Raw genomic sequence first — 25,556 nt, forward strand, 5'->3', positions numbered from 1 at the left:
TATGAGGAACTCAGTGCCAGCAAAGTTATAACATCCACGAATGTCAAGACCTATTCCATATCGAGATGTGCACTGTTCATGTTTCTTCTAATTTCTCTGGAGAGTCAGGACTGACCTTGCAAAACAAGCCAGATCGTTTCATTTTGGACGCCTTCTTATCAGCTACATCATTACGGAGGTCGATATAACTAGATCCTCCATTTAGTGGATCATAGACATGAATAGGGGGTCAGGTACGGCATCCAGCCAAATACCACACCTCAACATCCATAACTTCCATCTCGGGAAACTGGGGCTGTAAAGCGCCCAAGGTGGATTCATGATACCACTCACCGATTGAAGTGCTCTGAGATATAATTCCATTATCACCGCAGATGTAGTGTGATCTTTTCTCTTCAGTGACACTCTTCTGCATGGGAGAATGAGTCAACTTGCAGCATAGTACTGTCGTGGTATTTGGCTGAGTGCCTTACCTGACCCTCTAACTTCCATTTCGGGATACTGGGGCAGTATAGCAACCAAGATGGGTTCATGATACCATTCACCGACTGATGTGCTCTGAGATGTAATGCCATTATCACACAAGATGCTCCAGATGTAGTACAGTCTTTTCTCTTGAGCAACACCCTGCTGTATGGGAAGGTAAGTCAACTCACAGCATAGTACTGAGTTACATTTAAAGTCATTAAATCTAGGATAATCTGTGGTTTTCAGGAGCTCATTCGCAAGCACTCAGAGTCATGCTACTAGAATTCTGACTGGGTCGGAATACCTGGTCATTAAATCTAGGATAATCTGTGGTTTTCAGGAGCTCATTCGCAAGCACTCAGAGTCATGCTTCTAGAATTCTGACTGGGTCGAAATACCTGACAGCTGGATTCACAATTCTAGTGAAAGAGATACGATCCTCAAAGGCCCTGACAACTGCCGAGTATTCTAGAGTGGTGATGATGCCGCTAATCTGATGTCGTACCGTACTACCGCTACTGTGTGCAGAAAATGAAGCTGACAACTGTGTCTACCTGGTGGATGACAGCGTTGGAGAGGAGGCACCTCCTGGTGTGAGGGGTCTGCACTGAGGCACACATACCTTTTGTTGCCAGCACAGGCGAACAGTCGGAGCTGGAGTAGGAGGAGGGGCCAGTGGTGAGGTCCAGTGGGAGCAGCCAGGTTGAGGTGACAGTGTCCAGCAGTGCTGCTGCATGCTGGAACATTCGACACCACCAGCCTAGGGGCTGGGAGATCGCTGCCATTCTTCTTCATCAGGCTGAACTGTCCACAGTCACCAGACGGTATGTGGTAGTGCCGGGGCTGGCAGTGCAGCGGCGGCAGTGGATTGTTGTTGTAGGGAGGCCACAGTGACCACAGTTGTCTCTCTCACAACCACAAGTGGTGATTTGCATAGCAGTGCATACCGCTCAGGTGCGTTTTGATTCCAGCCCCACAACCACTAATCTAGGTACCTGTGCCTCAGCTAGCTGTTGTGATGCTGGTGATGACTGTGGTGCATCTGTAACATACGAATAACATAAAAATTAGGTGCAGTGCTCAAGAGTTAAGGAAGAAATGCCGAAACAACTAGCAACAGTCAATAATAATAATGATAATAATGCGCTGTAACGACGACAGTTGCATTATAATCACCTTTTACACACCGTCAGTTGAATTGGACTTTCTGGTAGTTCTCCAACTCAATCCAGTATTTCCTCCTCCGCATCCAAAAGGGCGAGATGGCGCTGCCTTTCAACTTCCTCAGCAGCTGCCTTCTCATTTATTCAATGCTGGCTGCGCCTTCTCCTTGGAGGCATCTATCTAGGTCACTAACGCTGCCTACAACAATAAGATAATGAATGTAATTATTTCTTGAAAATGTTAGAGACATACAGAAAAAATCATACAGAACATCGTATACTTTATCTCACAGAAATACAAACTAAAATCGTATTCTCCAACAGAATGCAACATATTACGAAAAATAAATGTATATACATTACATGCCCTCATCATTAGACCCACAGTATATTACATGAACAAAAATTCTCTAGCAGCTACACGTTATGAAAATAAAATGCGCTTTCGTTCTTCCTGATCTGGATTGCATATTATTGCTGGAGGCTGCTGCTGTGCCCACTCTGCCTCCAGTTGGCGGTCCAGAGCAGCCAGCATCTCGGGGATGAGAGCTGCAACGACAATAAACAAAAAGAAGGATTGTAATACCCGTTACAGAATAAAAATTGGTCCCACACTAAACTTACAGCAGCAAACCGTTCGAAACTGGGTGGTATAGAGTAGTGCCTCTGTCACCTACAGCCAAAAAATTGCTGAGAGGGGGTGAAGCACTAAAAAAATTACGTCAGCGAACCATTCAAGCCTCGATAGTACAGAGGAGTGCTTCTGCCACCTATGTCCTGAACAATTGCTAGCAGGGGGGGGGGGGGGAGGTACTAAAGTAATTAGGTCAGCAAACCTTTCAAAGCTCGATAGTACAAAGGAGTGCTTAGCCATCTACAGGCTAAACAACTGCTGGGAGGGGCTGAAGTAGTAAAAAAGTTACATCAGCAAACTGTTCAAAGCTCGATAGTATGGAGGAGTGCCTCTCCCATCGATGGCCTAAAATTTGCTGTAGGAGGTTGCGAAAATTACAGAACACACAGGTACATTGTATGAACAGAAAAAAAGCAATTAACTTACATGGCTGGTTGTCCTGAAGAAGGCATTGTTTCTCCTACCACTGGTGATGCTGTAGATGGAATTTGAGCACTTCATTCCCCGCACCCCCCCCCCAGAAAAAAAAGAACTGACATAAATACCAACAAGCAAAGACACAGGTGAACTTACAATGGAAGAATGAGGGGACGATGATGTTTTACATAACCTCTACCCTTCTGCCTACCATTTCACCCAGGGAGCCAACAGGAGTGCGATGTTCCTCCCCACCTACTGATGAATGCTGGTCGCAGAATGCAGGACAAGTTGCTACTGGTCTGCTAGCCACAGATTTCGTGCACTTTTGTATGTGGGTTCTGTCGCATTCTGGAAATACTCACGTGTTCCACTGATCCGTTCTTTGTGCTAGACATGTTCGACGATCTGGCAGGAGAGCCCACTTCCGGTCACTGGTTCACTCTGTGGAGAGTTGCAGCCGCTGATGCACATCTTGCTCCGCCAGTGCCGGCTACGATGGTGCCTCATACAGCAAACTGCTGTGCTAGTATATTTAACAATATTGTTACATGATGCAGGATCATCTTTAGAGTTTTGACATGATTTTTATTTTTATTATTATATATTTATTTTAGTGGAAAACGTTTAAACAACTCTCCCACACGTATTATAATTGTCTTTAAGGTTTTGACGTCGTTTATTGGCGCTCATTTAACTTAGTTTCAGATTATAAACAATATTCCCGTGCAATATATTTCCAAGAGTATTTGCATTAATTTATTTGGCGCGATATATTCTCGTTCCCCATGCACTGGAGAAAACTGGTCTACTTGTGAGTGGTGACAAGAAGTCAGTACTGGAACTGAAGACTTGAGAGAGGTCTGGCCATGGCTTGGTGCATCAGAACTTTCAGCGCAGGTATATAACACTTTCCAACTACAGAGCAGTGTTTTGTGTGCAAGTGTATTCGAAACAAATTGTGTAAAGCAACATTTTCGAGGGTATTGAGGGGTCAAACAGTGCATGAAGTGTCTCAGGGAGGTAGGCTTTAGTATTTCCCACAAAAGTGGACGAAACGTCCCAAGAAGGAAGGCTGGACAAAGACTGGGAGTTTTCACAGGTGTGGCAGAACCTGCTGCGATCTTTTTAGAGTCTGTGTTCAAGTGTGGCTGTATTTCTCGGAATAACAAGTGTAATTATATCGCAAATTGTTTAAATATTGTTCTGTCATCTGCAAAGGCTCTCTCTTCCTCTCTCTCTCTGTGTGCAGTGCTACATTTAGTTCCTGTGACATTTTCAATTTCTAAACTATGTGAATTTACCACACCATGCTTAAACTGTTTAAACAATATACAATATTTCATAAACAATATCCCCACAAATTGTTTAAATAGTCCATGCAACATTTAGTTCTAATCTTTATAGTCAATCGGCTACTAGCTGCGAATTTTTGTGTATGTATGTGTGAAACAATATTCTGCATAATCAGTATATTTGCAAATTGTTTCAACTCCAGCATCAATTTCGAGGCATGTTAAAAATAAATAAACAATAGCTATGAAAATTGATTAATGCATTATGATTTACATTATATTAAGCTGCTGTTGTGATAATCTTCTAGTTCATCGGCTCGACGCAGACTGAACGAATTTTTTCTGAGGCGGCCATCTTGTATTACACCACTGGAGTGGAGGGGGCTGGGAGTTGTCTGAGTGGGACCCATGTGCCGGCTGTGGAATACCCATGACGTTTTTAGGAGTAGGGGTACTTAATTGATCAATTAATTTCCTTAGTTAATTTAATATCAATTTGTCATCAGAGTGGGCTAGAAACGGCACAGCCCCACTACTCACGCTGTCATCTGACAAGCCATAAGGTGAGTGAACATTATGACTCTAGAGAAGAGAGACCATGCACTGTTAGTGAAACTGTCTTATGCTAATGACGACAGGTAGAGTGCAACATTGAGAGATAAAACCGGCTGAAAGTCTGAGGATAGACCCGATGTCATTAAACAGTATACATTAAATTATGACGAAATTAGGAAACACGGGTGAGCTTGATGTGGCATCTGGAAAGGGAAGGCGTCCTATCCCCGTAGAAGTTACCGACGAGGTTGCTGTTGCTGTAGTTGACTGCGCAGCATGTGTCCTGCGTAGTACTAGTGCACGTGTGTCATGAGAATTGTCCATGCAATAGTCTACAGTGCGGAAAGTGTTCCGATATATCGGACACTGGTACATGTAGAAGATTCAGACAGTGCAGCACCTCATTTAGCTCTTCTGTTTCTGGCACAGATCGAAGTTTGTGACATATGGGGTGACGAGGGACATTTTACAGTACAGGGTGTAGTGATTTCACAGAACTGCCGAATTTGCCTACTGTCGAACAGCATTTTGTACACGAAGAGCCACTGCATTCTTCGTATGTGACTGTGTGGTGTGGATTCACAACCACCTTTATTGTTGGTCCGTACTTCTTTGAAGAGGACAAGCGCAGAGAGCCTGTCAGATGTACCGAGACGTGTGCAAGCTATCGAGACTTCCTTGTACAGCATGTGATTTCTGCTTCGAGAAAGCGCAACTGTCTGTAAACCAGAGTTTTCATGCAAGATGAGGCAACACCTGAAGTCGCTTGTCCAGTGAAAAATCTGCTTAATACACCTTCCACGGGAGTGTTGTTTCGTGATGTATGGCCTGCAAGTCACCTTATCCGAATCCATGTGTCTTTTGGCTTTTGGGATATCTAAGAGAATGCTCTTATCAGAGACACGTTCGGTCTCAACCTGATCTGAATGCCGGTACACAGGGACACGCTGCTGAGATTCCACTGGAATTGCTGTGAGCAACTGTTGCTCACGTCTTTCTACGGATGCTCATACTGAACAAATTGTGTGGGCGGCGGTTAAAAATAATATCAAAGCTAAGCCTTTCTTACTTGTTTTACTTTTCCGCCCATGTCTCGTCCTAATCCGTTACCTACGGAAACATTTCCATAACCTTTTCTCGCATTTACAACGCCAGATTTGCACGTGGTAGCCGGAACTGGAAGTATTTTTTTCCAGCGTAAATCGATTCCTCATTATCTCATTAGAATATCTACCACATTTCGCTGCCATACGGTAACTTCAGTCCGCACTGGTCCTCTGTGGGGAGCTGTATTTTAATTTGCACTCAGTACTTCCGTTTCGCTATGAGACACTGTACACTAAATGCACAAAAACTACGTTAATGGTCGCAGGTTGTAACTGAACAGCTTGCACACATTCATCACACAGTGGTAAGAAATTCGTGTTTTCCCTTTGTGTTAAACATATTGAGGTAAGGGAAACACAGCCTAACGAAAGCAGCAATTTTATGTTTGGAAGTGACAAGTCAGGACGCTGTTTTTAATTCCTTGTACCTCCGTCGAAAATACACATCTCCCAAAATGCACCAGCTACACTAATTGATTACGAATCTACTCTTTCCCCGTGTCGTCATGAAACGGCACTTGCAACTGCGGTAATTCAACTGACATCACAATAATTCTCTTTGACGCTACAGATTTTCTCGAGTTTGTAAAACTGAAGAAGTACCTGGATTTTAATTCATGTCTGCCCCCTTTAAACGGTTTCCGGAAAATCTACAATTCTTCCTGCAAGTTCATTCTCACACCCCTCTAATCTGTAAGCAGAATTCTTGTCCTTCACGAAAGCAGCAACTTCGTCATACAGTGCGTGTACGGATTCTCGCGTAGTACACAAGCTGTTCAGACGAGTGGGAACTTTGGCTCCAAACATGGGCAGAAGCCGCTTTTGTTCGTGTCATTTAACGTCGCAAATGTGGCTAAGTACTATTATAGGAGGAACACAACAGGGAACGCTTTCACGATATTCCAAATCTGTTATTGTACTGAAAACCTGGTCGGAGACAAAAACAAAATATTCGTATCAGTCATCCTCTCCTGTGCGTCTTTGGTAATATTTACTCCCGTCAGCTTAACGCCTGGGAATATGGTTGTAAGTAAAACGATATTGACAAGACACCAATTTGTGTTTATGTAATGTGCTGTGTCAAATAATGAAACCTTTTTGCAAATCATTCCACATAGCAACTGTCGTAGACAATGTTTTATTAATAACTTACTTAATAACAGAAGGCCTTATCGGTTCCGGGCTGCAGCAACCTCTTCTGCGACATGTCTACTTACACTAGAGAGGTTTGACATAACATCTGGAACGCTGAGTTCTCGATAATATGCGCCTAAATGAATTAATTGTAGGCCTATTTCGTCGAAACCTTCACCAGAAACAACTTTCAAAGCATCATCTCTTTAGCGTACATTCCTGAAGGACGTGTGCCAGTGTGGGATATCTTACAACTGTGTTTCTTTAAATGAGTTGCTCCCGACTAGAAAAACAATAACATAGATCAGTTTAAGCACGAGACGTATCCTGTAGACTTACTGTTTTCGTTTATAACAAATATTTATTTCTTATTTCGCTTTTTAGACCCAATAGTTTCTTCTGCATTTACGCATTGGTTACAGTTTTACTTATTACTGCACTTGCTTTCGCACTCTGCATGATTATTAACACACCACGATTGAGAAGCCTGTTCTGGATGTAGTAGCGGAGGGATAAGGACACGTTTAACGTTTTTATGGTCAAACATTACCTTGGACACGGTCACGTCCTCTACGCTCGGCCACTATAACTAGTGCGGGCAGACTGTCCGGTTACGCACACTTCACATTTTGTGCTCGACTACTCGGTCATGCAGGACTGGTCTGTCTCATCACCGACGTCTCCACTTTTTATTTTTATTTATTTACACGTCAAGTTCCGTAGGACCAAATTGAGGAACAAATCTCCAAGCTCATGGAAAGAGTCAGTACATGATATTACAACATGAAAGTAATAACAGATAAAAATAAATGCAAACGAACCTGAAAAAAGTCAGTCCATATGTTTAAGTAAACGCTATCAGCAATACAATAAGAATCAGCTTAACTTTTCAAGGAACTGCTCAACAGAATAGAAGGAGTGACCCTTGAGGAAACTCTTCAGTTTCGATTTGAAAGCGCGTGCTTACTGCTAAGATTTTTGAATTCGAGTGCAAGCTTATTGAAAATGGATGCAGCAGTATACTGCACACCTTTTTCCACTAGGGTTAAGGAAGTCCGATCCAAATGAAGATTTGGTTTCTGCCGAGTATTAACCGTGGTGTGACCGCCAGACACCACACTTGCTAGGTCGTAGCCTTTAAATCGGCCGCGGTCCATTAGTATACGTCGGACCCTGTATTGTTTCAGCGATATCTACAAACTGTTTGTGCGTCGGTACTTACTGCAGCAAACTACCTGGACGATATTGTGATCTCCGGAAAGACGGAGTCTCAGAACATTGTTTCAGGTCTTGCGACAAAATGGTTTTCGCTTACGGAAGGACAAATGAGTGAGCTTTGCTCGTGACTTGCCATACCTAGGCCATGTACTCAATGCCCAAGTAATACATCCCAGTCCCACACACGTCCATGTCATACAAGACTTGCCTTCACTGCAGAATTTGAAGCAGCTACAAAGTGTGCTGGGAAAAATCGACTATTGTCATAAATATGTGCCGCATGCCTCTTCCATATCAGCTCTGCTTCATCGCTTACGCCGTGTTCCGTTCGTCTGGACGACGAAATGCGAACGCGCCTTTCGCCGGCTGATATCGGCGTTGCTTTCCAATACTTGCCTTACGGCATTCGATCCCCAGAAGCCCCATTTGTTGATGGTGGATGCATCGGATTTCAGGATCGGTGCTGTGCTTGCGCACAAAGATGGCTCGCACGGTCGCCTTATTGCCTTTGCGTCCAAATTGCTCTCGTCTGCGCAAAGAAACTACTCACAGATCGAGAAAGAAGAATCGGCTCTCGTATTTGGTGTTACAAAGTTTCATGACTTCTTGTATGGTCGTCACTTTACCATAATCACAGACCATAAACCTTTCACATCGCTTTTTCATCCGAAAGAGCCTTTACCTCCACATACAGCGCAGAAATTCATTCGCTGGTCTAATTTCACTTGCTTGCATGGTCATTGATTCGGAAACTGATGACGCGGTTGAATCGTTTCCGATTGATTTTCGCCGTGTCGCTACAGCCACAACTGCCGACCTTGTCCTTGCTACCGTTCTGCGTTTTGTTGCTATGTAATGGCCCTTGTCAAAGTCACGGATCGGGGATCCGTTGGTTCACTGATTTTTTGCTCACAAGGAGTGACTTTTTGTTCGACGTGGTGTTTTGCTGTTGCGTTCTGATAATGATCAGTCCAGGGTCGTGGTCCCACGGTCGTTACAGTCCTCTGTCTTAAAGCTTCTCCACCAAGGACATTGGGGTATTGTGAGAACGAAACAACTTGCTCGTCAGCACTGTACTTGGTTCGGAATAGATGCCGTGATTTAAACTATGTGCTCTTCCTGCATGGCGTATACCGAACAGCACCACCGCGGAAATTCTTTGCGTGGCCAAAAGCCACTTTCCCTTGGCAACGCTTACACATCGATTTTGCTGGTCCATTCTGGAGTGGTCCATTCTGGAATGCTCGATGGTTGGTTGTGATAGATTCGTTCAGTAATTTTCCTTTTGTTGTCCGGATGTCTTCCACGACGTCATCTGCCACCATCCAAGCGTTATCTGCTATCTTTTGCATTGAAGGTCTTCCACAGACTATTGCTTCCGACAATGGCCCACAATTCATGTCCGCAGAATTTCAGTCATTCTGCAAGGCCAATGGTATTCGACATCTGACGTCCGTGCAGTTTCCGCCACAGTCAAACGGTGCCGCTGAAAGATTGGTCAGGACTTTCAAGTCACAGAAAGTTGAAAGAGTTGCATTCTGGGGAGGACGCGTTATCGCTCTTTTTGTCTTCGTATCGCTCTCAGCCCCGAGGTGGTCGCTGGCTGGCTGAGTTGCTCCACGGTCGCCATCATCGAACCTTGATGTATTTGCTACATCTGCCGCATCATGTTCCTGTCCAGTGGCAGACACCTGCTTTGGCCCCAGACGACGTTGTCTACTACTGCCACTATAGAGCTTCACGGCGTTGGCTCGAAGGGCGCATTCTTTGTTGCCTCGGACACGCTATGTATTTGGTTTTGGGGGCCTCTGGTGAGGTGCGCCGGCATCTCAATCAGCTGCGCCTCTGTCGTCGCACGGATTCTGCCACTCGCCCTCTGCTTTCAGGTAAGGTGCCGTCCGGTCAGCGCCCGGGGACCCATCTACTGGCTCACCTTAGCCTCAGGTGTTACCGACGCTGCTTTCCATTTTGCCCCATTGCGACGCGCCACCGCCGCCGCCGCATGTTCTCCCGCCGGCGACGCCCGCATTGGACGCGTCGCTGCAGCCGCCGGGCACCTCCCTGGGTCACGCACCGCCGATCGCTTCCCGTGACCTGTTGTCCTCCGACGTGGAACTCTTGCCCGCTTCCGACCATATGTCGTCTTCGCCCGTCGGGTGCCCCGGCCCGATGGAGGTCGATCCTTCGGCCCCTCCTGTCTCTCTACGGGCGCATACACCGCATGTTGGCGTGGTTGGTGTGCATCCTGGAGCAGGTTTTCAGGCGTTCCCTAGCTCCTCGCGGTCCGAACTGCAGGGTTCTGGTGGCACAGCCTCGCCTGTTGTTAGGCTCCCACCTCGTCACACACGACAACATGGGGTCCTCCCCATGGCGGACGGAGGCCTTATAACACAACCGTATGCCGATTCGCGGGGGAGGAATGTGGTGTCACCGCCAGACACCACACTTGCAAAGTGGTAGCCTTTAAATCGGCCGCGGTCCGTTAGTATACGTCGGGCCCGCATGTCGCCACTATCAGTGAATTGCAGACCGAGCGCCGCCAAACGGCAGGTCTAGTCTAGAGAGACTCCCTAGCACTCACCCCAGTTGTACAGACGACTTTGCTAGCGATGCTTCACTCACTACATATGCTCTCATTTGCAGAGACGACAGTTTAGCATGGGCTTCTGCTACGTCATTTGCTAGCGAGGCGCCATATTCTTCAGTAACGTATTCTGAACTGATAATATTGTGAATCATGTACTGTCAAGAGCGACGTTCATCATTAATGGATTAAAGTTAAGTATCAAACTAATTACGTCCGCTTTCTGAATTCTGATTCCTTGTCATGTTCCAGATCTCATGTCAGTATAGTTCTTTCCTCCTCACGCCAGCCTTCGTGAGCTAAAACGCGTGCATTTCGGCCTCCACTACTAACACGGTGTTGGTTCTTCTGCCAACACAACATTAACCAAGTGGAAATTGCTTATTCTTGAGAATAAACTAATATTGGTAACAAGAAACGACAATAAGGAGCATAGATATTGAGAGGCCAATGTCAAAATACCCAGACTCGTGAACAGAAGTCGACAGGAGGTTCGTGAACTCGCACCACTTATTGCCCGAACCACCCGTTTCTGAGCCAAAAATATCCTTCTACAATGGTAAGAGCTATCCCAATATATAATACCCTAAGACATAAGCGAATGAAAATAAGCTAAGTAGACTAATTTTCCTGTCGAAGTATAACTCACTTCTGATACCATTCGAATAGTAAAAATGGCAGTAATAAGTCTTTGAATAAGATCCTGAACGTGGTCTTTCCACGACAGCTTACTATCTAGCTGAATACCTAGAAATTTGTACTATTCAGTTTCACTAACCATATGCCCATTCTGTGAAATTAAAACGTCAGGTTTTGTTGAATTATGTGTTAGAAACTGTAAAACCTGAGTCTTACTGTGATTTAACTTTAGTTTATTTCCTACAAGCCATGAATTGAGGTCATGTACTGCACTATTTGAATACGAGCCAATGTTGCACACAGCATCCTTTACTATCAAGCTAGTGTTATCAGAAAACAGAAATATTTTAGGATTACCTGTAATACTTGAGGGCATATCATTTATATAAATAAAGAACAGGAGTGGCCGCAACACTGATCCCTGGGGCACCCCCCCCCCCCCCCCCACTTGACAATACCACACTCAGATCCCACATCACACCTGTTTCCATCGTTGTGAATAATGACCTTTTGCTGCCTGTTGCTAAAGTAAAAGATGAACCAATTGTTGTGAGCTACTCCCCGTATTCCGTAATGGTCCAACTTCAGGAGCAATATTTTGCGATCAACACAACCAAATGCCTTAGTTAAATCAAAAAATACGCCAAGCGTTCGAAACGTTTTGGTTAGCCCATCCAGTACCTCACAGAGAAAAGAGAATATAGCATTTTCAGTTGTTAAACGACTTCTAAAGTCGAACTGTACATTTGATAGCAAATCGTATGATATAAAATGATCAATTATCCTTACATACAAAGCCTTTTCAATAACTTTAGGAAACACTGGTGGCATAGAAATGGGTCTAAAATTATCTACATTACCCCGTTCTCCCTTTTTATAAAGCGGCTTTACTACTGATTACTTTTATCGCTCAGGAAACTGACCATTCGTAAAGGAAAAATTACAAATATGGCGTAATACAGGGCTAACATGCGCAACACAGTACTTTAATATTCTGCTAGACACTCCATCATAACCATGAGAGTCCTTAGTCTTCAGTGATTTAATTATTGACTCAGTGTCCCTCTTGTCTGTATCACAGAGGAGTATTTCAGACATCAATCTCGGAAAGACATTTGCCAAGGAAGTTATATGATTTCCTGTAGAAACTAAATTTTTATTTAATTCACCAGCAATGCTCAGAAAATGATTGTTAAATACTGTACATATATCTGTTTTATCAGTAACAGGAATATTTTTACTGTGAACTGACTATATCGTCTACCTTGTGCTTCTGACCAGACACTTCCTTCACAACTGACCTTATGGTTTTAATTTTATCCTGTGAATTAGCTATTCTATTTGCATACCACATACTCTTTCCCATCCTAATAACATTTTAAGCACCTTACAATACTGTTTGTAATGGGCTACTGTAGCCTGATTGTGACTACTTACAATATTTTGATATAATTCCCTCTCTGTTCTACATGATATCCTTATCCCACTAGTGAGCCCCCTGGGCTGACCATTACTGCTAGTACCCCGTTTAGAATGGTACTACACGCACACACACACACACACACACACACACACACACACACACACACACACTGGTGATATCTGAGCCATTTTCTGTACTGCAACTTCCCATCTGCAATCCTGAAAAAGTGAGTCAGCATCCATCTATAATGTTGAGCTCAGAAAGAGGAAGAGGTGTTAGTATTGTGCTATGCATAGCTTGCGGGCAAGTATTTCTAGAAAAGGAAAAAATAAGGAAAAAACATAATTTGTAGGTGTTATATGGAATGTTGGATGTTTTATAATCATTATTGTTATTTATTTGTATAACTGTTCTTTACCAAACACCTACCGTTTTATCTAAGTAATCCTTCACTGTATAAAATGTAATGCATAACAGGTACATTTTAGCTGCCGTATTAAATAAGTGTATTTTTACAATTTCTTTAATCTCTTTTGGTATTTTATTGTACAGTTTTATTCCTTGGTAGAAAATGCTGCTTTGACTTTTATGTTTATTTTTTCTTCGCAAATGTAAGTTGAGCTCAGCTCTTGTTCCATGGTCGTGGACAAAGATGTTTGTGCAGTAATTACCAATGTTATTTTTGATGTGTACAACTGACTGGTAAATGTATTCTCATCGAGCAGTAAAACCCCCCAGTGTTTTGAACAGATCTTTACAATGAGCTCGACTACTATTTTTGGTTATTATTCTTGTGGTTCTTTTCTAGAGTTTGAAAATTGTGTTCATATTTTGTCCATTTGTTCCCCAACGCCGGCCGCGGTGGTCTCGCTGTTCTAGGCGCGCAGTCTGGAACCGTGCGACTGCTACAGTCGCAGGTTCGAATCCTGCCTCGGGCATGGATGTGTGTGATATCCTTAGGTTAGTTAGGTTTAAGTAGTTCTAAGTTCTAGGGGACTGATAACCACAGCAGTTGAGTCCCATAGTGCTCAGAGCCATTTTTGTTCCCCAAAAAAATATGACATAGCTGAGATCCCCTGCTATACCCGCAGGACAGGACAGATAGTTTAATTTGTGGAGAGGGACCAAAATGAGTGGCTCTCAGTTACACTCGAACATACTGCTTTATTCATCTGACAAACATTACAAGAATAAGAAAACATTAAAAACAGAGCTAGCCAAATATTAATTTTATACCTCAATTCCCGGCTAAATGCGCCTTTCAATATCACACTTCAAGGGCAAAACAACTTTAATTTAAAACCAACTGAATGCCAATCACTTAAGAATCAAACACATGAATTTGAATTTTAAAAGGCAGAAGGCCTCATCATTTAAACATTTCTCTAAATTAGGCTGAAGGCCCAAACAATCTCACACGTTAAGGGCAAAACAAATTTACTTTAAAATCGGCTAGAAACCATACACAAACAACAAGGACAAATAAGAAAAGGCAGCACATCAAACGGCGCTCAGAACTTTCCTAGGGTCGGGCTGGAATTCACACACTAACGCTTGCTTAGGTGAGACAGGCAGATGGCCCAACAATTCTCACTCCGACAGTAACCCAACTGACAGACAGTCACCTGATGAAGCGACAGGATAACTTGCTCTCCACCCGACCAGCACACAACAGGGAGTTCAATGGAACAACGCAGAAGGGTTTGGCGCCCACAACGAATTACACATTCAGCTGTCAAACTACATGCCGTGCAGGACAGCCACAACACAAGGAGAAAAATACAAATGGTTCAAATGGCTCTGTGCACTATGGGACTTAACTGATGAGGTCATCAGTCCCCTAGAGCTTAGAACTACTTAAACTTAACTAACCCAAGGACATCACACACATCCATGTCTGAGGCAGGATTCGAAACTGCGACCGTAGTGGTCGCGCAGTTCCAGACCGTAGCGCCTAGAACCGGTCGGCCACTCTGGCCGGCGAGAAAAATACACTACCTGAATTTACGTCAACGCCAGGGCAGGTAACCAGAACATTAACGGCCACAAGGGAGAAGTTTTCGCTGGTGCACTTCAATTCAAAAATAATTAAGTTAAGTTAAACTCCATAGGCGGGCGGCTAGTTTTTCGCCAACTTGAAAATACACATTGTTGCTCACAGGAATGTCCCAACAGCCCACAACGAAATTCGAACGAGACAATGTGAACAGTTGGGGCTGGCTGGTAGATTAAGTAAAGACTCAACTTTCGTGTATGGGATCGGTGAGGCAAGGACCTCGTAGCAATGGGAACAGCCCCTCGCACTCCAACCACACGTGAATGCCGCCAGCGGCCCCGGCCAGACCCGCACCATGGAGACTTCCTCGCTGCTCCACACGAAGAGGGCACAGCCAGAAGCGATAAGCGTGAGGCCAAAGATAGTACAAGGGTGCGCATATCGATACATGCTGCTGCTGCGACTCGTGGAGAGAGAGGATAACAGCACAACCGCGATAAGTGTGGGAGACTAATCACAGAATAGCAATCAAGGTTTAATGAAAAACATATTACGGGCCAGCCACAGCCCAACCTTCCCCCTTAAACTCAACACAGGGAGGGGGTGACTCAAACCCTAAGCTAACTGAACTTAACTTGGCTAAGGTGAACCCGATACTGCTTACCCGAACAGTATCCTTGACCAACAGATTTACCAGGCCTAACATACGCATCATGGTGCAAGACCCCAGAAAACGGGGAGTAAATTTACTAAGATTCCCGCCACGCACCTGCCTCCCCAGGAAATTGCGGACATAATACTTGATCCCCTGGCCTCCCCTTAAAGATTTCTCGATCACTACTATAACGCTCAGCTTGTTTATTATGTGCTCGGAGTATATTTCGTCTGGCCTGGTTCCAGTTTCCCTTGATAACTTGAGGACTAATATCTCGTGGAATAAGATCTTGAATTCCCCACAAGTTCGAAAGAGGGGAATTAATGGGATACGAAAGGATCAAGGAGGCGGGCGTAGTTCGCAAAACTTCATGACTGGCGGTATTAAAGGCAAAACTAAGCCAAGGAAGACTGGAGTCCCATTTACTAGGCGTTTTCTGATGATAAATAATCAATGCGAACTTAAGATTTCGGTTAACTCTTTCCGCATAGGACCCCTGCGGATAATATGGGGTGGTTGTGATATGCTTGACACCGTTCTGAAAACAGAAGGCCTTGAAAGGAGCCGAAAGGAAAGCAGGAGCACTATCGCTAACAAGCTATTTAGGTGGGCCAAAAACACTGAAGACATTAGTTAAAAGAGAAATAGTGGTGGGAGCGATAACGTTATGGCTCGGGAGGTGCCAAGTAAATCTGCAGAACGCCTCGATAATAACTAGCACATATCGATGACCCTTCTTATTACTATGTAAAGGTCCTAAATAACGAAAAACAGGGCGCACCAAAGCTACAGGAAAACGGACCTTGCACTGCTTAGCATCGCCCACCCTCTTACAGAGAATACTACTCTTAACAACATACTCATCCGACAGCTCTCCTGCCAACACACGTTGCTTAATCTGGCCCAAAACAAAGTCCTGATCCTGATGCTCAGCAACATCCTCGAACAAGAGGGGAATTTCACCCGACACTCTACAATTAAGACTGACTCCCTCTACCAGCTGGTTTCCCTTACTAGGTGTAGTTTCGGCGAACATCCGGCTGAGGACATCCGCAAGGATATTTTCAGAGCCTCTCACATGTTTAACTTTATACTGAAATACCGAAATACGTACCGCCCATCTGGCAATATGGCCAGTTTTACGTGGCCTAGCCAACACCCAGCTCAAAGTCTACTTGTCCGTTTCTAATTGGAAAACCCGATGTTCAAGGTAGAAGTGGTACTTCTCCAACGCAAATAAAACGGCCAAAGCCTCGTACTCGTAGACAGAGTACCTAAGCTCGGCATCAGTTAACCGATGCGTAGGCTAGAGGCTGTATCTGCCTCTCAAACTCCTGGAGGAGAACAGCTGAAATACCGGCATTAAAAGCGTCAGTTTGAACAACAAACCTTTTATTAAAATCGGGTACTCCAAGAACCGGAGGACTGGCTATTGCTCCTTAATGTGCTCATAGACGGTTTCGTGGGCGGGTCCCCATTCAAAACGCTTACCCTTCCGCCGTAACTGATTTAAGGGTGCCGCCAACTGAGCAAAATTGGGATCGAAACGCCTAAAGTAGTTCGCCATGCCTGTGTATTTAGCAATTCTTCGCTTATCAGTAGGTGAAGGCAAAGCCCGCAAGGCTTTAGTTCGCTCTTGGTCAATGCAAATACTCTGACCTGACACTAGATGACCCAAAAAAACTATCTGCTGCTTGGCTAGCGTCATCTTACTAGGCTTAACGGTCAGCCCGGCTGCCTGTAACTTAAAAGAACTTGCTAGATATGCTCCAAATGGTCCTGAAACGAACAGATATAGATAACTAAGTCGTCAAAATAGTTGTACGCACAGACCAAGTTCAAGTCGCCAAGGATATTATCCAGAAAACGAGTAAGCACAGCTGCACCAGTCGCTAGCCCAAAAGGAACTCTGTTAAACTCAAACAAGTTCCAATCAGTACAAAACGAAGTAACATGTTTATATTCTTCAGCCAAGGGAATCTGATAATAGGCCTGATTCAAATCAAGGACCGTAAATCAATTAGCGCCGGCAAAGCAAGGACAACCCTAACGTTTAAACGGCGGTAGGCAACTACAGGTCTGAAATCGCGCCCCTCATCTTTAGGTACAAGAAATATTGAGGAAGGATACGCAGATGTAGAAGGCCTAATCACTTCTTGTTGGAGCATCTGACATATTTTAGACTTGAGTATCTTCACTTTAGGGGGCGAGAAGCGATATGGGAACTGCCTAACCGGAATATTGTCGCACAGATGGATATGATAATCAAGGGGGTGAGAAGCGATATGGGAACTGCCTAACCGGAATATTGTCGCACAGATGGATATGATAATCAAGAAAGTTAGTCTGGTGTCACCGCCATACACCACACTTGCTAGGTGGTAGCCTTTAAATCGGCCGCGGTCCGTTAGTAAACGTCGGACCCGCGTGTCACCACTATAAGTGATTGCAGACGGAGCGTCGCCACATGGCAGGTCTAGAGAGACTTCCTAGCACTCGCCCCAGTTGTACAACCGACTTTGCTAGCGATGGTTCACTGACAAAATACGCTCTCATTTGCCGAGACGATAGTTTAGCATAGCCTTCAGCTACGTCATTTGCTACGACCTAGCAAGGCGCCATTATCAGTTACTATTGATAATGAATCATGTACTGTCAAGACCAACGTTCACCATTAATGGATTAAAGTTAAGTATTCCACCAGCTACGTCCGTTTTTCTAAATTCTAATTTCCTTGTCCTGTTCCAGACCTCACGCCAGCCTGCGTGATCTAAAACGCGTGCCTTTCGGCCTGCTTCTAGTAACACGGTGTTGGCTCTCCTGCCAACCAAAACATTTGCGACGAGGCACAACCGCGTTCTTATCGATATTGCCCTGATTTACTTGTGTAATGGCTTCGCCACAATCTCCAGATGTACTGGCCGAATTTTATCGCTTACAGAATCAGCAGACGCAGGCCTTGGACGCCCTTGGACACCTCGTCCACGGTCAACGTCCGATGCAAAACGATGTGGCAGCAGCCGCTCAACCGCTAACGCAGCCACAACACGCTGTTGCACCAACTTTTCGACCTTTTGATGCTGCACTGGAAAGCTGGATGGAGTGGTCACGCCAATTTGGATTCCATCTCGCCGCCTACAGAATTCAAGGTAACGAGTGGCAGCCTTTTTTGTTATCATCCGTTGGGGTGACCACGTACCGTGTGATAGACAAATTATTTCCCCGACGCGATATAGCAACTTTATCCTACGACGAAATTTTGTCTGCATTAGATGCATATTTCAAAGAATCAGTCAATGTATTTGCGAAGAGGTATACCTTCTTTCGTACAAAACGTACGGCAGGTCAGACCAATCGGGAGTGGGTTTCAACCTTGCAAGGCCTTACTAGCGATTGTGCTTTTGAGTGTCAATGTGGATTCCCTTATTCAGATACTATGGTATGTGATGCAATTGCACAGAACGTTTCTGATCTTAGTATTAGGGAGCAGATTTTGAAACTAGTCAATCCCTCCTTTCTACAAGTGATGGACATATTGGATTGGCAGGACACACTTGACTTTGCTCAGGAATCATTTGAAACTTCACCAGCCGTGTGTCAGATTAAGCGGCCCGCCGGGCGAGCTGCACGGAGCAGTAAACAGCCCTCGGTGCGCCGCTGCCGCCAGGCTCTCAGCCACGTGTGCCGCGCAGGCAAGGAAATGCAGTGCTAAAATCATGCCCGTGGTGTGCTACTAGACATTCGCGTGAGAATTGCCCGTCACGCTAGGCTATTTCCTTTTTCTGTAATAAAGAAGGACATGCTCAGAGTGTTTGCCAGAAAAAGCTCAGATCGGAAACTCACAACCATTCCAGGCCCTTCGCTTCGCGCCGGATTCGAACCAAGGATACTCAGGCTCGTGAAACGTCGCCCATGGAAATTCATGTAGTTCATTCCACACCGCTCAGTGTCACTCTCTCTAACAGTGACTGTGTTCGTCCCACAAACGGTGTGCGTCGACATCGCCGGAAATCCCGTCAAGTCGCAAGTGATTATGTACCAGTGTCAGTTCACGTCGCACGAGACAGTTGCTCTTGTCATCAGCAGGACAATAAACTTTTTGTAGACTTGGACATTAACGGCAAAGTGATACCATTTCAGCTCGATACCGGAGCTGCAGTTTCACTGCTGAATCAAGACACATACAAACAGCTGGGCACACCTCCGTTGCGTGCCGCAAATGTTAAGTTAACTAGTTATTCAGGTCAAGAGATCCCTGTGTTAGGACAGTGCAGCCTTCTTGCAACATACAAAGGACAAACAAAACTTGTGTCATTTTATGTCCTTCGTTCTTCTTCTGCAGTGAACTTGTTTGGTTTAGATTTATTTCAGTTGTTTAACTTGTCTATAGTAAATCAGGTCCTATCAGTGAACCAGACTGTGCCTTCAGACAGTGTTTCTTGTCTATGTGAAGAATTTGCAGACATTTTTGCACCGGGCCTTGCTTGCGCTAAGAAGTATAAAGCACATTTGGAACTGAAAGTAGACGCGCAACCGAAATTTTTCAGAGCGCGCAATGTTCCCCACGCATTGCGTGATGAGGTCGCAAAAACATTATACGATTTGGAATCACAAGGTGTGATTCAACGTGTGCAGGCTTCTCTCTGGGCATCACCCTTAGTCATTTTGCCAAAACCTTCGGGAAAATTGAGACTTTGTGTGGACTTCAAGGCAACAGTGAATCCACAACTAGTGATTGCAACTTTTCCTTTACCCCACGTGGAAGATCTTTTTGACAAACTGAGCCAGGGTAAATATTTTTCGAAGTTGGACCTCGCAGATGCGTACTTGCAAATAATGGTGGACGAAGGATCCCAATGCGTTTTGGTGGTTAACACGCATCTTGGTTTGTATCAATTCAAACGACTGCCATTCGGGTGTGCATCTGCCCCTGCATTGTTTCAGCAATACGTACAAACTGTGCGTCGGTCCCTACTACAGCAAATTATCTGGACGATATTGTGATCTCCGGAAAGACGGAAGAAGAACATTTGGCCAATATCAGAACATTATTTCAGTTCTTGCGACAAAATGGTCTTCCCTTGCGGAAGGACAAATGTGTGTTTTTTGCTGGTGACTTGCCCTACCTGGGACATGTACCCAATGCCCAAGGCATACATCCTAGTCCCGAGCACCTCTGTGATATACAAGACTTGCATTCGCCGCAGAATTTGAAGCAGCTACAGAGTGTGCTGGGAAAAATCAATTATTATCATAAATATGTGCCGCATGCCTCTTCCATTTCAGCTCCGCTTCATCGCTTACACCGTAAAGGTGTTCCGTTCGTCTGGACGACGGAATGCGAACGCGCCTTTCGCAAGTTGAAATCGCGTTGCTTTCCAATACTTGCCTTACGCCACTCGATCCCCAGAAGCCCCTTTTGTTGATGGTAGATGCATCGGAATTCGGGATCGGTGCTGTGCTTGCGCACAACGATGGTTCGCACGGTCGCCCTATTGCCTTTGCGTCCAAATTGCTCTGGTCTGCGCAAAGAAATTATTCACAGATCGAGAAAGAAGCATTGGCTCTCGTATTTGGTGTTAAAAAGTTTCATGATTTCTTGTATGGTCGTCACTTTACCATCATCACAGACCACAAACCTTTGACATCGCTTTTTCATCCGAACAAGCCTGTACCTCCACGTACAGCGCAGAAATTCATTTGCTGGTCTATTTTCCTCTCGAAGTACCGCTACGATATCTTGTTTCGGTCCACTGCTAAGCACGGAAACGCTGATGCGTTGTCCCGTTTGCCTGTTGCTGCGGATAGAGCTTTCGATTCCTCCGAACTTGCTTGCATATTCATTGATGCAGGAACCGATGACGTGGTCGAATCGTTTCTGATTGATTTTCGTCTTGTAGCTACAGCCACAGCTGTGACCCTGTCCTTGCTACCGTTCCGCGTTTTGTTGCTACGCAATGGCCCTTGTCAAAGTCACGGATCGGGGACACGTTGGTTCGCCGATTTTTTGCTCATAAGGAGAGACTTTTTATTTGACGTGGTGTTCTGCTGTTGCGTTCTGATAATGATCAGTCCAGGGTCGTGGTCCCACGTTCGTTACAGTTCTCTGTCTTAAAGCTTCTCCGCCAAGGATATTGGGGTATAGTGAGAAAAAAAAACAACTTGCTCGTCAGCACTGTACATGGTTCGGAATCGATGCCGCGATTACGAATATGTGCTCTTCTTGCATGGTGTGTGCCGAACAACAATCAGCCCCACCGCGGATATTCTTTGCATGGCCAAAAGCCACTTCCTCTTGGCAACGCTTACACATCGATTTTGCTGGTCCATTCTGGAATGCTCGACGGTTGGTTGTGGTAGATTCATTCAAAAATTTTCCTTTTGTTGTCTGGATGTCTTCCACGACGTCATCTGCCACCATCCAAGCGTTATCTGCTATCTTTTGCATTGAAGGTCTTCCACAGACTATTGTTTCCGACAATGGCAGACAATTCATGTCCGCAGAATTTCAGTCATTCTGCAACGCCAATGGTATTCGACATCTGACGTCCGCGCCGTTTTCGCCACAGTCAAACGGTGCCGCTGAACGATTGGTCAGGACTTTCAAGTCACAGATGTTGAAGTTGAAAGAGTTGCATTCTGGGGAGGACGCGTTATTGCTCTTTTTGTCCTCGTATCGCTCTCAACTCCGAGATGGTCGTTCGCCGGCTGAGCTGCTCCACGGTCGTCATCATCGAACTTTGACGTTTTTGCTACTTCCGCCGCATCAGGTTCCTGTGCAGCGGCAGACACCTGCTTTTGCTCCAGGCGACGTTGTCTACTATCGTCACTACCGAGGTTCACGGCGTTGGCTCGAAGGGCGTATTCTTCGCTGCATCGGACACGCTATGTATCTGGTTTGGGGGCCTCTGGTGAGGTGCGCCGGCATCTCAATCAGCTGCGCCTCTGTCGTCGTATGGGATCTGCCGCTCCCCGTCTGCTTTCAGCGACGGTGCCGTCCGGTCAGCGCCCTGGGGACCCATCTACTGGCTCGTCTCAGCCCCAGATGTTACCGACGCTACCTTCCATTTTGCCCCATGGCGACGCGCCGCCTTCGCCGCCGCCGCCTGTTCTCCTGCCGGCGACGCCCGCAGTGGACGCGTCGCTGCAACCGCCGGGCGCCTCCCTGGGTCACGCGCTGCCGATCGCTTCCCGTGACCAGATGTCCTCCGACATGGAACTCTTGCCCGCTCCGGACCTTCTGTCGTCTTCGCCCGTCGGGTGCCCCGGCCCGATGGAAGTCGACCCTTCGGACCCTCCTGTCTCTCTGCGGGCGCATACACCGCATGTTAGCGTGCACCCTGGAGCAGGTTTTCAGGCGTTTCCTAGCTCCCCGCGGTCCGAATGGCAGGGTGCGGGTGGCACAGCCTCGCCTGTTGTTAGGCTGCCACCTCGTCGCATACGTCAACATGGGGTCCTCCCCACGGCGGGCGGAAGGCTTATGCCACCACCGTACGCCGATTTGCGTGGGAGGAATGTGGTGTCACCGCCAGACACCACACTTGCTAGGTGGTAGCCTTTAAATCGGCCGCGGTCCATTAGTATACGTCGGACCCGCGTGTCGCCACTATCATGATTGCAGACCGAGCGCCACCACCGACAGGTCTAGAAGGACTTCATAGCACTCGCCCCAGTTGTACAACCGACTTTGCTAGCGATGGTTCACTACCTACTTACGTTCTCATTTGCCGAGACGATAGTTTAGCATAGCCTTCAGCTACGTCATTTGCTACGACCTAGCAAGGCGCCATTATCAGTTACTATTGATATTGAATCATGTACCGTCAAGACTGACGTTCACCATTAATGGATTAAAGTTAAGTATTCCACCAGCTACGTCCGTTTTTCTAAATTCTAATTTCCCTGTCCTGTTCCAGACCTCACGCCAGCCTGAGTGAGCTAAAACACGTGCATTTCGGCCTGCTTCTAGTAACACGGTGTTGGCTCTCCTGCCAACCAAAACAGTTAGTAGCACCCAAGTGACCACTCAGGAGCTGGGGAAAACTGTGCAACAAATCGCGTAACTGAGAAGCCTGATGGGACAATAGATGGGCCAGATCATAGTCGTCAGCTGCAGCCTTAACGGCCAAAGCGGCAACAGTTCGATGTACAATAGGCTTAGCGCATTCGCAAAGGCCAAACTTCTCCTCAGGAGCGAATGTAAAGGAAAAGGTGTGCCCGGAATAATCCAAGACCAATCAGTGAGATCCCCTGCTATACCCGCAGCACAGGACAGATAGTTTAATTTGTGGAAAGGGGCCAAAATGAGTGGCTGTCAATTACACTCGAACATACTACTTTATTCATTTGACAAACATTACAGGAATAAGAAAACATTAAAAACAGAGCAAGCCAAACATTAAATTTAGAACTTAATTCCCTGTTAAATGCGCCTTTCAATCTCACGCTTCAAGAGCAAAACAACTAATTTAAAACCAGCTGAAGGCCAATCACTTAAGACTGAAAAATAATAATTAGAATTTTAAAAGGCAGAAGGCCTCACTTAAAACATTTCTCTCAATTAGGCTGAAGGCCCAAACAATCTCACGCCGTAAGGCCAAAACAACTTTAATTTAAAATCGGCTAGAAGCCATACAGAAGCAAACAACATGGATAAATAAGAAAAGGCAGCACATCAAACGGCGCTCAGAAGTTCCAAAAGGTCAGCCTGGAATTCAAACACTACAGTTCGCTTAGCTGAGACAGGCTGTCGGCCCATCTCAATCTGATGGCAACCCAATTGACAGACAGTCAACGGTCCCAGCGACAGGATAACTTCCGCTCCACCCGACCAGCACGCTATAGGCAGCTCAATGGAACAACGCAGAAGGTATCGGCACTCACAACGAATTACACATTCAGCTGTCAAACTACATACCATGCTGGACAGCTACAACACGACGAGAAAAATATTCTGCCTGCCAGGGCAGGTAACTGGAACGCTAACGGCCACAAGGCAGAAGATTTTGCTGGTGCACTTCAATTCCGAAATAATCAAATTAATTTAAACTCCACAGGATGGCGGCTAGAATTTCGTCAACTTGAAAACACACGTTGTTGCTCACAGGAATGTCCCAACAGCCCACAACGAAATTCAAAGGACACATTGTGAGCAGTTGGGGCTGGCTGGTAGATTAAGTAAAGACTAAACTTTCGTGTCCGGGATCGGTGAGCCACGGACCTCGTAGCTGTGGGAACAGCCCCTCACACTCCGACCGCGCGTGGACGCCGCCTGCAGGCCTAGCCAGACATGCAACACGGAGACTTCCTCGCTGCTCCATGCCAAACGAGCAACAGCCCACACACAGCACAGCGAGAAACGATAAGCACGAGCCAAACATAGTACAAAGATGCGAATATCGATACACGCTGCTGCTGCGACTCGCGGAGAGAGAGGATATCAGCATAATCACGATAACAGCGGGAGACTAATCACAGAACAGCAACCAAGGTTTAATGAAAAGCATAACACGAGCCAGCCACGGCTCAGTAGCGAAGAATTGAGTGTACATATGAATAACGTGTAACTAAAACACCTCGCACGTTACACACTGATGATAGGATTCTGAGTGCGTAACATGCTGATGGCATTCTGTTTACAAGTACATTTGTGTGTTCACACCACTTCAACTGAGACTCAGTATTCATTCCTAGAAATTTTACATTTGTTACACAGTCTATAGAGGTACCAGCTACATTTAATTTGACATTGTCTTTTCCCTCTTCAAACTGAAATTCATAGCATTAATTTTCTTTTCGTTCAATGTTACTTTATTGCTTATTGACCAATCATAAACTTGCTTGAGAGTTTCATTTGCTTTCTCTGCAAGGAGTTCTCTTGTCATCTCAGTGACTAAAATATTGCTGTCATCAGGAAATAGAATTTTTTCACCATGAGTAACACTACTGGGAAACTCATTGATGTATATCAGGAATAGTATTGGTCCTAATATACTATCTTGCAGAACACCTATATTGATGTATTTTGGTTCTGATAGGTGTTTTACTAAATGTTTAGATCTATCTGAAGTATGTGTTATCTCTACTCTCTGTAACCTGTCTGCTAGATACGATCGAAACCAGTCATTAGCTACCCCTCTTATTCCTAATACTTCTAATTTATTTAAGCGAATCCTATGGCCTTAGAAAGATCCAAAAATATGCCTGTGACACTCTCATCCTTATCGAGAGCATCAAGTACATCGTTTGTGAATTCTACTATTACTGACT

At 45.4% G+C, this 25,556-nt stretch overlaps 1 protein-coding gene across 1 annotated transcript in view; it reads right to left on the minus strand.

Annotated features, from left to right (window-relative positions):
* Positions 1-2,055: 2,055 nt before the first annotated feature.
* LOC124742292 (elastin-like) overlaps positions 2,056-25,556 on the minus strand; it is a gene marked incomplete at its 5' end in the record, with an annotated part of 125,459 nt that continues 101,958 nt past the window's right edge. Inside the window, one exon of the mRNA XM_047248798.1 lies at positions 2,056-2,180. Within this exon, the coding sequence (XP_047104754.1) occupies positions 2,056-2,180 (125 nt within the window). The remainder of the gene's footprint in view (positions 2,181-25,556) is intronic.

Source organism: Schistocerca piceifrons, unplaced genomic scaffold (genome assembly GCF_021461385.2).
Source record: "Schistocerca piceifrons isolate TAMUIC-IGC-003096 unplaced genomic scaffold, iqSchPice1.1 HiC_scaffold_2302, whole genome shotgun sequence".
NCBI lineage: Eukaryota > Metazoa > Arthropoda > Insecta > Orthoptera > Acrididae > Schistocerca > Schistocerca piceifrons.